The 14478-nt window shown below is 43.7% G+C and overlaps 1 protein-coding gene across 3 annotated transcripts in view; it reads right to left on the reverse strand.

Moving 5' to 3' along the window:
• SLC4A8 (solute carrier family 4 member 8) overlaps positions 1–14478 on the reverse strand; it is a 68474-nt gene that overhangs the window by 5695 nt on the left and 48301 nt on the right. For all 3 annotated transcript variants that reach the window (XR_013982673.1, XM_080994445.1, XM_080994446.1), the window contains exons 16-20: positions 12824–12985; positions 11340–11453; positions 7837–7998; positions 6045–6296; positions 5155–5223 (exon numbers count right to left, since the gene is read on the reverse strand). Coding sequence is in view for 2 of the 3 variants with exons in the window: in XM_080994445.1 (XP_080850571.1) it covers positions 5155–5223; positions 6045–6296; positions 7837–7998; positions 11340–11453; positions 12824–12985 (759 nt within the window). In the remaining variant the exon portion in view is untranslated. The remainder of the gene's footprint in view (positions 1–5154; positions 5224–6044; positions 6297–7836; positions 7999–11339; positions 11454–12823; positions 12986–14478) is intronic.

The following is a 14478-nucleotide window of genomic DNA, read 5'->3' on the forward strand; positions in this document are numbered from 1 at the left end:
AAATTACTATAGAGTGCCTACTTCATGAACTACCTTACACAAACCCGCACAAAATAGCTAAGGGCATTTTCCACACAAGACACAGATGCAAAACGCCTTTAACATGTGGGTGTACCTTGAAAGCAATATTAATCTTCACTAGAATGTGCTTTCCATTTTATTAGGAAATATTCCCTGTCTTCCAGTTCTTATCTCATATTAATAAATAAAAGGGATTTCTGTCACATTGAAAGGCAAGAAAGCCACGCTTTGCCAAAGGCAGGGAGCAGCAGCCCATTCATTGGCAGAAGGCATGGTAGGCTGCTGCCTCTCCCCTGACCTCCATTGCGTTGCTGCTGCTTACCCAGAAGTACAGGGTAAAGGGCGAGGCATTTATGAGGTCAGCACAGTGAATACGCATCTGTGGAGCCCATCCAGCACTCCTTTCAGTGCGTTTGCACCATGCCAACCTCACTACCGCCTCGGCCCTGCCCCTCTACCTCCTGGCAAGCAGCAGCAACACTGCTGACTGGAGATGTTACTGTGCAAGTAGAAGTGTGGCTGCAGCTTCTGTTTCCGCCATTTTGTTTGCTTGCTAATGACACTGTAAATGTATAGTTTTGCAGCAGTCTTTAATTGTTTTGGTATATGTTTAAGATAACATTTGCTTTCTTGCTAATTATGTTTCTTTAAATGTGTATTTTATGCTTACTTTCATTTGTAATGTTTTATTTTGATATTTTGTAATAGTTTGTTCACCACTTTGAGATTTTTAAAAAAATTATACACTCAAGACACCTTTTCCCCCAAAAACCATGTTTTGTCTCTTTCACACACACTGGAACTTGCGGTGTCAACACTGTGTTTGAAGCAGCCTTTATTTTTATGCACAGTGTTGGAAAGGCACAAATGTGGGAGGCTGAGAAACCAACACAGCCAGTGAAAGGCAAAACAAACTAATTCTAGATTTGTCCCCAGCCTCCTCTCTGCTGAGTCCTGCAAAGGCATCACTATGACGATGAAACTGACCAGCCATGCTACCCCCTGGAATGATTGTAAATAAGAAGGCAAGCAGGTTGGGACTGGCTGAGGTTGCAGAGGGGAGTGCCCCATTCGCCCCAGTCAAGCAGACTCCACTATCCTAATCTTTGGCAGAACAGACTGTGCAGTGTTACATCAGAGGTTTGTGTTAGATCCGAAGGGCAAAAACCCACTACAATAAGACTTGTTATACATCTGGAAAAAAATGCAAAACAAGGAGAAGAGGAGCAATTAAGACATACACAATTAATATTATTATATGTGTTACAAAATATCTCTGTACTGTTTTGAATGCTGTGCTTTCAATGCACTGGATGCTGTGTATTGTTTTATTGTTGTGCTCTTATTAATGCTGTGAGCTGCTACAGTTGGGGAGGCCTAATAATAAATAATAATATTTTTTTGTACCCCACCCACCTGTCTTGGTTGCCCCAGCCACTCTGGGCAGCTTCCAACTGAATATAGATAAACAACAAAACATCACACATTAAAAGAGTCCTGATACAGGACTGCCTTTAGATGTCTTCAGAAGGTTGCATAATTATTTATCTTTGACATCTGACAGAAGGGCATTCCATAGGGCCGTCGCCAAGAAGGCCTTCTGCCTGGTTCCCTGTAACTTGGCTTCTTGCAATGAGAGAACAGTCAGAAGGCTCTTGGAGCTAGACCTCAGTGTCCGACCTGAAGAATGGGAGTGAAGATGCTCCTTCAAGAAAGGATCCCTTCTACATCTGTGGCAATCTGTGTCTGCTGCACAGAGAGGAACACTGCAACCTTCAGGGGCCTTTGCCAACTTCAAGGCTTCAACACAGGTGCATAACAACACAGGTGCATAACAACCAACTCCCACCCAGGTAAAGAACACGAGACATAAGGGACTTCCGGGTTAGCGCCTCCGGCAATGGCGGATTTCCTCTGACCGAGAGGAATCCGCTTTGTGGAAATCAGGGTCTGGACCGCCACGGTGAGGCGGAGACCCATTAAAAACCACAGGCGGGAGAAGCCTGTGGACGTGGGATTCGGCTGGCACCTTTTGCGCCTCCCCTACTCGCGGGGAAACCCGGTTTCGGGGATCCGGAGTGATGTGGGGTGAGCGGCGCGGTGCTTCAAATCGATTGCTTTTTTCACGAAGTGAAGCCACATTGCTGTTGCTGGAGAGCGCTGACCTTTTCCTGTGGCCAATTGGACTTTAAACAACTACCCGTGAGTAGAACGGAAAATTGGATTACTAAACATCTTTAATTTGGCACCGAAGCGGGAAGGTTCCAAACAGGAAGTCCGCCTTCCGCTTTTGTAAATAGATTGAAGCAAAGACATTGCAAGTTAAAGTCTGGAAAGTCTTTTGTTAAGGATTAAATCTCCATTGGCTAAAATTACTAAACCCCCCTTGGAAGCAGGAGAAGAGGGGGAAAGTTTAGATTGTTTAAGCCTGCAGGAGAGAGAGTGAAGAAAGATAAATTACCACCGTTTTGAACCTGGGAACGGGCTGCCAGGGAGCGACGTATTGGGAAAGTTCATTGACTGAGAATAAAACGTATGTTGACAGATAGTTAAACAAGAGAAACATATTGATTCCAATGTTTCCTTTTGCACTTGAAAGGAGCAAAATATCTGAAAATCGAAATTAACTTTGTTAACTTTGTTGCTGGACCTGCTTTTAAAAAGATGGATAAATAGAAATTGTTTCCCCTAGAGGGAGCTCTTGAAACTGTTGCAGGAGTGGATCTGGGGAATTCTCCAGCTGTAGAGATTAAAGACCATGAGAATTAGACATTGACCTTGGACAAGAATGTGGGCAGAAGAAGCCTTAGTGATTGCTTTTTGCAAAACAAGTGCCTTATTGAAACAGCTTCATGAGAAGATGGATGCGATGACTACTAGCATTGACAATTTTGGACAAAAAAGGATTGATTTGGGACAAAAAGTGAATACTTATAAAGAAACTACCCAGGAACCGACCCAGGAATCTGCTTTGACATGGCAAGCTGTGGAGAAGACAAAGGAGGAGGATGTTGTTGAACCTCAAGTAATACAAGTGGAGAGAGCCTCGGCCTTGTATGAGCATAAGCTGTTGCTTTTGAAGACCGAATCTGGAGAAAGCCAGATTTGTAGAGATGGAGTCCTGCTTGGATTGGAGAAGGAAAGTTGGAAAGATCCCCTTATGCAGGGATGTTCCGGCCTTTGGGATCTGGTTTTGGGCCAGGGGGAGATTGGAGTGGCGAGGGCCTTTAACTTTGGAGGGACTTTGAAACATGCTTTGAATTATTTCTTGGATTTTGGCCCTGTCTATGGAGAATGGGCTGACCTGTTGAGAAGGGATAAAGACATTGTTAGGTTGGAGTCTTCCCGAGATCTACTCCTCAGTGACAAAGGAAGGAAATTAAGAACAAGATCAGCAGAAAACAAAGTAAAGTGTAGGTATAAATATGAAGAAGATCTGCAGAAGGGACATGGAAAAGAGTTAAGAGCCTCGGACAGGAGATCACCAGGTTGATGGACTAGATGGAATGGATAGAAAAGACTGACAAAACCCGAGACCAGGGTGAAGAGACGGTGGATGAAGAATGGAAGAAAGTTTTAAAAAATTATTTAGAGAAATATTGTAAAATTTATGAGTGTTAAAAAAATGTTGGAATGAAACTATATGGCTTTAGTAGAAATGTTATAAGGAGTTATGTATAAATAAGTTTTTAAGTTTTAGGGTTTTTTATGGTAAGATAAGGTTAAAACAAATTAAGACCATTAAATGACAGAAAATAGTGAAAGATGGAAAGGATTTGCTGAAATAATGAATAACTAGAATATAAAAAAGGGAGGTGTGAGGAGGTCGATGAAACAAGTTAATGAAAAACAAAGATATGGAAATATTGGATCTATTTTTGACTTTTTTGCTTTTGTTTTTGGTGTTGATGTATTGTGTGTTTTGTTCTTTTTTTCTTTTTCTTTTTTTCCCTTTTTTATATGTATTGACTTGTATTGTTTAATCTCTTTTTCTCTTTTTTTTTACACTTTTTTCTGTAATTTTAAACTTTCAATAAATATCATTTTTAAAAAAAGAAGAAGAACACGAGACATAACTATGCCTATGATGTCTAGAGTGTTTGACTAGGTCCCCATGAAGCTTATCTTGGGCCAGATACCATCTCTCAGTCTAACCTACAATAATTCCAACTCCCTCCCTGATATAGAATACACCTCACCAGGTTATTGTGAATATAAAATGAGAGGAGACTCACATATACTGGCCCGAGTTCCTTGGAAGAAAGGTAGGGTACCACATAGCGTGAAGGAGTGAAGGGAAAAGAAAGGAAAGGATGGGTGAAAGTGGAAGATGGAATAGTGAAAGTGATATTCGGGCGCGGGGGGTAAAAAAAGAGGAAAAGAAAAACAGGGGAAAGAAGAAGGTTCCTCCTTTAAGAGATGGTGGAACATTTCCAGACTGCTTTTTCTAATGTGTATTGTGTTGAGACAAAGTAGAGACATCACCTTGCCAATAAAGGTCTGTATAGTAAAAGCTATGGTTTTCCCAGTAGTGATGTATGGAAGTGAAAGCTGGACCATAAAGAAGGCTGATCGCCGAAGAATTGATGCTTTTGAATTATGGTGCTGGAGGAGATTCTTGAGACTCCCATGGACTGCAAGAAGATCAAACCTCTCCATTCTTAAGGAAATCAGCCCTGAGTGCTCACTGGAAGGACAGATCCTGAAGCTGAGGCTCCAATACTCATGAGAAGAGAAGGCTCCCTGGAAAAGACCCTGATGTTGGGAAAGATGGAGGGCACAAGGAGAAGGGGACGACAGAGGATGAGATGGTTGGATAGTGTTCTCGAAGCTGAGGCTCCAATACTTTGGCCACCTCATGAGAAGAGAAGACTCCCTGGAAAAGACCCTGATGTTGGGAAAGATGGAGGGCACAAGGAGAAGGGGACGACAGAGGACGAGATGGTTGGATAGTGTTCTCAAAGCTACCAGCATGAGTTTGACCAAACTGCGGGAGGCAGTGGAAGACAGAAGTGCCTGGCGTGCTCTGGTCCATGGGGTCACGAAGAGTCGGACAGGACTAAACGACTAAACAACAACAACATTGTGTTGATCTGCCTCTTTTTGGCAATTCCTTTTAGTAAAATTGCATACCTGAATTCCGTCCAGGGAAGAAACACCCATGTACAGGAACACTCCATAGAGGACAGGCATAGGTATAAACTGGAAAAGGAGTACACACATCATTCCACTATTCATTTATTCATTCACTTCAAGCACTTATACACCATACCTTCTGCCAAAACAACACTCCAAACAACATCCAAGAACAGTAAAAACAGCATTTAAAAGCATAGTACAAAATTCATAAAGCATAAAGGCTTGGTTGTAAAAAGTCAATAGAGACAACTATAACTAATAAGCAGCAAACTGTGCATTACAAACAGATGAGTTATATATTTATTTGTGGGGCACACTTAATAGGATGCATCTAGCTCTTGAAGCACAGTTCCTAGCTGTCATTGTATTGGCAAATAATATAAAATGACCCACCAAGAAAGCCTAAATCTGCCTTCTCAGCCTCTCCTCCCTGCCTCTGTGATATCTCCTGGCAACTCTTCCAACCCTTATCTTGTCAATGAAATGCAGACTGAGCAAAGACTTAGGCCGCAATCCTAACACTTATTAGGGTCTAACTGTGCAATTGTCTACATGTCAATTTAGTAGCCCATGGGAGCTGAGAGAAAGGATCTTTTTGCTATTTTGGGTATAAGAGAATTATCTGGCTCCAACTTAATGCAGAAAAAACTGTGCTCTAGGTACCTATAGTCTGAGGAGCAGAAGGAAATAAAGCCCCCATTTAATGAGGCCATCTCTCCAAAACACATTCTGCAAATACCATAAGTGCACTTTTGGAACAGAAATCCAGAGTTAATTGCTATTGCCAAAGCTGGTTTCTCATATTAAAACCAACACCATCTAATTTCAGCGCTTTCCCAAAAATGGGGCTATTGTCATATTGTAACCTTGAAAGTTCCTTTTACCTGCAACGCACTAGTGATGAAAACCGAGAGGCCCATTAGTACAAAAATCATCAATCCGGTAGCTCTTTGCTCACGTATGCCCAGGAATTTAGGTTGCTCTCCAGGAGCTGCCACGCTGGACTCCAGTTTGAGGCTGTTGACATGACTGATGGAAAGAACAGTAGCAGCAACAAACCAAGGCAACCCCATCACTGAACACACACCAATCATGACGCCCACCGTTAGAAGGTCCAAGTGGTAGCCGCCCCCTTTCTGTGGAGATATAAGTCATTAGCAGATGGCAGCTAGAAGCTTATATATTCAGAGAGCTATCAAATACTAACAAGTTCTAGAGAAAGGTTTGTCACATGCCTGAAATGCAACAGAAGTCACAGAACACCTGATGGCAAAGGTCAGGCCCCAGTTCTTCATACCATGGAAGATGATAGTAGGTAAGAAGCAGATTATCCAACCTCTGTCAGATGCAAGATTCTTTCACTTTTGGCAGTACTTTGAACTAGTTAAAACTACACACACACACACACACACACACACACACAATCTGTTAGAGAACATACTTTCTCCCATATTTATTTTCCTAAACCCTGAGATCTTCTGGGAGGTCAATAGAAAACTGTTAGGTTTTGCAAGTTATTTTAAAAGCAGAAAGATCTCTGCTTATTTACTAAGCCGACCTATTTCAAGAAAGGCAATAAAGCTGATAAGTAAGTTTGCGGACAAACAAAAGAAGAACATTACCACCTTGATTAATTTAGAACAGGGAAAGAGATTATTAAAAAAAAAACAAAAAAAGAAATTGTAACTTTGCCTTTTGAATTTTATAAAGCCGTTTATTCATCAGATAACTTAGATCTAATGAGGGCATTTGTTTGTGATATACCTAAAATTAGCAGTGCAGATGAGGTTATGTTAAACAGCCTACCTATGGAAGAAAACGTGAGACAGGTTATCTGTTTATTGGAACAACCCAATAAACTGCTGGTTTCCTAGCAATTTTATAACAGATTTTTGTAAGACTAATACGTATCACAGAATTCTTAAATAATTATCAGACATGTTCCCATTTTTCAAATACTTGAAAAGATGAAAATTCACTCTTATTTTTAAAATAAAATAAGTGGTCATATTGGCCACTTGCAGAATTTTTCTAAATAAATTAATCACTATCAGAGTTTAGAAGTAGTTGGGCTTCAGTTCACAATATGAGAAAAGGAATAAATGTAATTGCTGAAAGTGAATATCCACAGAAACAAGCATGATTATGTGTTCCTGGGTGTCAGGAAGGCATTTGATTGAGTGGAAGAACAGTTTTTATTCATTACATTGCAAAAATGTAGTAGCATGAAACGTTCACTTCTCCAAACCTGAAGATTAGGATGACAAAGAATATATAAAATACCTGCAAGCAAGAGGTACATCCAGTTGTACACTGCAATCCTAAACATGCCTACTCAGAAGCAAGGCCCATTGACATTAATGAGATTTACTTCCAGCTAAGGATGGGAGTAGTAATGTTTTAGTCCCATTAAAATCACTGAGGCTTACATTAGTCTAATGTGCTACTAATTGCAATGGGACCAAAGCGCTGATTAAAACCAGTGGGTGGCATTCAACTAAGTTTTACTCGGAGCAGACCCACGGAAATGAAAGAACACAACTAAGTATCTTTCATCTGAGCCTTTTAATGCCATCACAATGCTGCTGTCCTAGTAGGCAGCATGATTATACTTCTCATATCATAGTAACAGAAATAAAAGTATTGCAGACTTCAACAAGCAAAGTATACCATTACCTTAAGCTTATGTTCCTTCCTGTTCACAATAACTGCAGTGATCTGCTGGTCCATAAATACCAGTATGGTGCAGAGCAGAGCTGGGATGATAGCTGCTACTACTGTCCACCCGGGATTGTCACCAACTGGACTAATGAGCCACCCACGGTCGTCTCTTGTTGGCTGCAGAATAATACACAGGGTTTGTGCACTGCCCAGTCTCAGCTGCTTTTCTTCTTGATGTCCTGAAAATTCTAGAATGTCACAGCATGGTGCACAACAGCCTTGCCTACGGCTCCCCGTCCTAAATTTAAAAATGCCCTCCATATGCTTGGGGTGTCAGACATTTTGATATGACCCTAAGGATTCACAGTTTTGAGACACTCATCAAATCAGGTACACATATCCTGGCAATAGGCCTATGCCCTATGAAATACAGTGGTACCTTGGAACTCGAACGGCTCCATTGCCGAACGTTTTGGTTCCCGATAGCCGAAAACCCGGACGTGCTCCAGTTTTCGAACGTCCCTCGGAACTCAAACATCCGATGCAGCTTCCACTGAGAGCAAGAACCAATCAGAAGCTGCGGCTTGGAACTTGAACGTTTCGGAGGTCGAATGGTCTTCCGGAACGGATTACGTTCAAGTTCCAAGGTACCACTGTAACTACTTCTCTTGTCAATATAGTGACCAACTTGATCCATGCAATACAACACTCCTCCTCAATCCATCGCCTTCCACATGCTGTTGAGTTCCAGCTCCCATCAGCCCCTTCCAGCATGGCCAATAGCCAGAGATTATGGAAGTTCCATCTTAATTGGGCAATGTGCATTTTATACTGGAGTCAATATAAAAAGGTAAAGGTAAAGGACCCCTGACAGTTAAGTCCAATCACAAATGACTCTGGGGTTGCAGCGCTCATCTCGCTTTACTGGCCGAAGGAGTCGATGTTTGTCCGCAGACAGTTTTTCCGTGTCATGTGGCCAGCATGACTAAGCCGCTTCTGGCAAAACCAGAGCAGCACACGGAAATGCCATTTACCTTCCCGCCAGAGTGGTACCTATTTATCTACTTGCACTTTGACGTGCCTTCGAACTGCTTGGTTGGCAGGAGCTGGGACCAAGCAACGGGAACTCACCCCGTCACGGGGATTCGAACCGGCGACCTTCCAATCGTCAAGCCCTAGGCTCAGTGGTTTAGACCAGTGTTCCCCAACCTTGGGCCTCCAGCTGTTTTTGGACTACAACTCCCATCATCCCTCGCTAGCAAGACCAGTGGTCAAGGATGATGGGAATTGTAGTCCAAAAACAGCTGGAGGCCCAAGGTTAGGGAACACTGGTTTAGACCACAGCGCCACCCATGTCCCGTAGTCAATATAGAAGAGATCAATTGTCAACCTTGGATGTACTAAATATGATAACAGGCACAATGTTATTGGTAAATACTGTATAATATAAAATAAATAAAATAGGGAAGTTGCCATCAAAAACACCTGGAGGGCACCTGGCTGGAGAAGGCTACAATACAACAAGAGGCCTGGGGAACCAGAGAGAGGTATGGGAAGAGAAAGAAAGAAAGGATAGAAGACATACTCTGGTGCTGTATTTTATAAGCCATGCAGCAACCCCTGCAGTCAGTAATCCTGATTGGTTACTTTTGACTAGTAACAATACTCATAGGCAGTGGTTTTCAAACTTTGATCCTAGCAACAATGGGAAACCCTCAGAAAATTAGTGGAGGTTCTCAATGAGAAGGTGGTTAATGGCAGGCAAATGACCCAAAAGACAGCCAATTCACCATTACTGATCTTTCCCTATAACACACACCCGGAGAGGATTCTTGAACTGTGTACAGTCATACCTCATGTTGGGAACGCTGCGGGTTACGTCTTTTCAGGTTGCGTCCCGCGGCAACCTGGAAGTACCAGAAAGGGTTACTTCCGGGTTTTGCCACTCGTGCATGCGCAGACACACAAAATGATGTCACACGCATGCGCAGAAGTGGTGAGTCACGACCCACGCATGCGCAGACGCGCAGACACAGGTTGCGTTCTGTTCAGGTTGCGAACGGGGCTCTGGAACGGATCCCGTTCACAACCAGAGGTACCACTATACTCCAGAAAAAGCTCAGGATTCATCCGCAACATGTAGGGATCCCACAGCTGGCCATGCTGGGGTTCCTTAGCACTGTGAGGGGGAGGACATTTGAATACCACCACTTTAGGGAATGTGGAGTGGAGCCACATGCCAAGTTCAGCAGAGGGCATTAGGTTTCGCAAAGCAAAACGTTAATTGCAGAGAAGAATAAACATGGTCCCCTGAATCCACCCTTAGGGTGTTTTTCTTAAGGTGGCAAGACACAAATATTTTACCATGCACAAGCATCTTTCAAGCATTTTCAGTTATGATGGGACTGTCCGCAACCTTTGCTTGTTTCCACAGTGTCTCTTCTGCCTTGACTGGACGACAGAACCTCCAACTTCTATTTCAATCAAGGCTTCCTCCAGTTCCACAATTCTTCAGTGCTTTCATCTTTCTGCTTCCAGGCCTAGGACCCTCGTACCTATGGGACCGCCTCTCCCGGTATGCCCCACAGAGGACCTTAGGGTCCATATATAGTAACACCCTAGAGGTCCCGGGCCCTAAGGAAGTTAGATTAGCCTCAACCAGAGCCAGGGCTTTTTCAACACTGGCTCCGGCCTGGTGGAACGCTCTGTCTCATGAGACCAGGACCCTGCAGGATCTGATTTCTTTCTGCAGGGCCTGTAAGACAGAGTTGTTCTGCCTGGCCTTTGGCTTGAAATCAGTTTGATTCCCTCCCCCTCTTTCTTTTTTCCTTTCTCCTCCTGTGATGAGGCCGCATTTTAATGTTTTAATGTTGTATTTTAATCTTGTTTTTTAGTTGTATTTCAATCAACTTGTTTTTATATCGGTTGTTAGCCGCCCTGAGCCCTGTCTTGGCTGGGGAGGGCGGGGTATAAATAAATTTTATTATTATTATTATTATTATTATTATTATTATTATTATATCTTTCTGCTTCCCACTCTGCTTTTAAACACCCACCTGCTTATTTCAAGCCATGAATTCCTCTCACCTCCTGTACTCTACACTTTGCCTCATTGTCCTGTAATCTACCTATGCCCAATTGGGGCAGATGTCCAGGGCCCCTCTCAGCAAAAGGTATAGGAATACTGCAGGGATGACTTACCACATTTTGAAGTAAGTGTAGTGATACACATTACTATCCTGGTGATGTCTAAGACATTTAAGCCCAGAGTCTAAAATTACCTAGCTGCATCTCTCTGCCCCATCCACTGAAAATAGTAAACACAACTCCCAAACCTCAGTTCCCCCTATGCACATTTAGCTATGAAATATTAATTCTCCTCCAGAACACAGACAGAACCTGGTATGGTGCTGTCCTCTTCTGCCCCAATCACATAGACATCCCTTATTTTCCACACCAAAAAGTTAGTTGCACTTAAGAAGCCACATCAAATCTATCATCAAAAGAAAGGTGCCTACCTTGAAGACCCTGGGAACATGTAGCTTTGGTGATGGGATTCCAACTAAGTAGTCAATTAGAACCATGATAGCAATGGTAATGAAAATAGCAAAATCACCTACTGTTGAACGAACCTGTTGCAAAAAAAAGCAAGAGAGGGCTCAGCAAGAGGATATATGTTGGTTATCAGAGCACTTAGCAGGTTAATTAGTATGCAGATGGCTGAGACAGGGGCTGAAAAGGACTGCAGGCCAGAAAGCAGTGAGTTAAGCTGCCTCACTGCAATGCAGGACTGTTTGCACACTATCCTATTTGCAAATTAATGCAAGAACACAATGCAGTATGAGAGCCACTGTGGTGTAGTGGTTAGAGTGTCAGACTGAGACCTTGGAGGAAGGGTTCAAATTCCCACTCAGCCATGAAGCTCCCTGGATGATCACTTTCTCTCGGCTTAACCCATCTCACAGGAGGCAGAGAATTGTGCACGCCACCTCGGAAGACGGGTGGGGTGTAAATGCATAAATAAAAAAAATGCATAATTAAATAAGTTAGCAGAAGGCAAGAATAGGTGGATGCTCAAAAATGCCCTAAAAACAGGAGGGCCAAGCCACATACTGCAAGGGCAGATGGGGAGGTTACAATACTAACCTAGGTGGGGCAACATTCACAGAAAACGCTTTGTCTATCTGAATCCAGATTACAACTCAAAATGCAGGTAAAAGCTGAGCACACAACCCAAGCAAGTAAAATGTCTCGTTTAGTTCATTAGTTCCTTCATGCAGCCCAAAGTCTCTGCACGCAGTAGCAAATGGCATAGTGAGGTGAGGTGCCTCTGTTTACCTGGTCTCCTGTCAGTCACATTTCTGTTGTTGACCAGGAAGTAGGAGGGGAGGGGAGGCGGTGGCAAGGTCATCATGGTGCAAACACACCAGCAAGAGCACTGGATTGGGTCTGCCTGCTTGTTTGCAGCATGCCAACCTCACTGCCACTTTGTCACATGTCCCCTTTTTCCAGGACACACCCTCTTTCTCATGGGTATGTAAAATGAGAGTCGCCATATAGCGATCCATAGCAAAAAGTAGAAGTTGGCAAATGTGTCCTCTTTTTTGCTCTCTGTAATATGGCAACCCTAACTTTCCCCTCCATAATACCTGACCCTCACCTGCTGCTGCTTATTGTATCTGCTATAACTCTGTACTCTGCCATTGTGAAAGAGAGAGAAGCAATGTCTCTCCTTTGCCACTGCTCCAGATGCTGGCCACCTTTTGGCCCTCCCCATGGTAAATGCCAGGTGCCTTAATTTACCCCACAGGGTAGAGGTGAAGATAAGCAGAAAGTCCTCCCCCCCCCAAAAAAAAAAATCCAGCCTGTTCATGTGACCAGGGTAATGTGGTAATTGTGCAGAACAGAGAAAAATCATTCAGCCAGTCATTGTTACACAGGGTAGACAGCATATACCTGTCAGGGTTTGAATTTCCTGTGCTCACTGCTGCTATCTACTTACTCTTTTTGGGAAATAGCTACTGGTCTTAAATTTCTTCAGCGTACTCGACAGGATAAAGGTGGTAAAAAACAAAATGCAGCACCAGAAATGAACATCCGGGGTGAAAGGGCCATCAACGCCACATGAAGGTCCTGTGAATTCTCCAAGCATCTCCCGGCATTTCTGAACAAACAAGTGTAATCAAAGCATTGAAAAGAAAGCCCAGGCAGCAGGCATGGTAACATCAGTGATTATTAGATGCAATGAACATTTGAATAAATTAAAGGTAAAGGTAAAGGGACCCCTGACCGTTAGGTCCAGTTGTGGCCGACTCTGGGGTTGCGGCGCTCATCTCGCTTTATTGGCCGAGGGAGCCGGCGTACAGCTTCTGGGTCCTGTGGCCAGCATGACTAAGCCGCTTCTGGCAAACCAGAGCAGCACACGGAAACTCTGTTTACCTTCCCGCCGGAGTGGTATCTATTTATCTACTTGTACTTTGGCATGCTTTCGAATTGCTAGGTGGGCAGGAGCTGGGACCGAACAACGGGAGCTGACCCCGTCACGGGGACTCAAACCGCCAACCTTCTGATCAGCAAGCCCTAGGCTCTGTGGTTTAACCCACAGCGCCACCCGTATCCCCTTGAATAAATTAGGGCTGCTCAATTTGAATACTAAACTTGCAGCGGGGGGAGATGTGGCTCTCCGGATTGCTGGGCTCCCAACTCCACTCATCTTCAACCAACATGGCCAAGGGCCAAGGATTGTGGGAGCTGTAGTCCAACAATCAAGGTGGGCATAGGTTGGCAATCCCTACCAGGTAAGAATGGGAAAAATGAAGTTGAAATAAAGTCTCCATTTGGGCTAAATGTGATCCTCTACTATTCAGCAGAACAGCCTGTGGGTGCATGGATGCTGTTATGCAAATTCAACATTGCTTGGGTGGGAGAATCCCAAGCCCACAATCCTTAAATGTGGAGGCATGAACATGCAGAACGTGTTCGGCATTTAATACCATGATAAAGCTGGGCCATGATCAAGTATGTCATGGTTCAGATAGTTACTTTAAAAAAGTAAGGGCAAGGCAGGGGTGAGGACATTAAATATAATAAGGAACACTGGTGTGGACACATCCTAAGCATTAGAGCTGGATTCCAGAGAACCAGTAGAGTAGGCTACAACAGCTCTTCCAAAAGACGAGCCTTTCCCAAATATTAAAACTGTTGTAAAGGTAAAGGTAAAGGTAAAGGGACCCCTGACCGTTAGGCCCAGACGTAGCCGACTCTGGGGTTGCAGCGCTCATCTCGTTTTATTAGCCAAGGGAGCCAGCATACAGCTTCCGGGTCATGTGGCCAGCATGACTAAGCCACTTCTGGCGAACCAGAGCAGCGCACGGAAACACCGTTTACCTTCCCACTGGAGCGGTACCTATTTATCTACTTGCACTTTGACGTGCTTTCGAACTGCTAGGTTGGCAGGAGCTGGGACTGAGCAACGGGAACTCACCCCGTTGCGGGGATTCGAACCACCGACCTTCTGATCGGCAAGTCCTAGGCTCTGTGGTTTAACCCACAGCGCTACCTGCGTCCCTTAAAACTGTTGTATGAACAGGCAAATAGTCCGCATAGGTCCAATCAAGCACACTATTAGCTCATAGAACTTTAAATGGTCTATTACTA

Source organism: Podarcis pityusensis (assembly GCF_964106645.2).
Source record: "Podarcis pityusensis genome assembly, chromosome: 2".
NCBI classification, from domain to species: Eukaryota; Metazoa; Chordata; class Lepidosauria; order Squamata; family Lacertidae; genus Podarcis; species Podarcis pityusensis.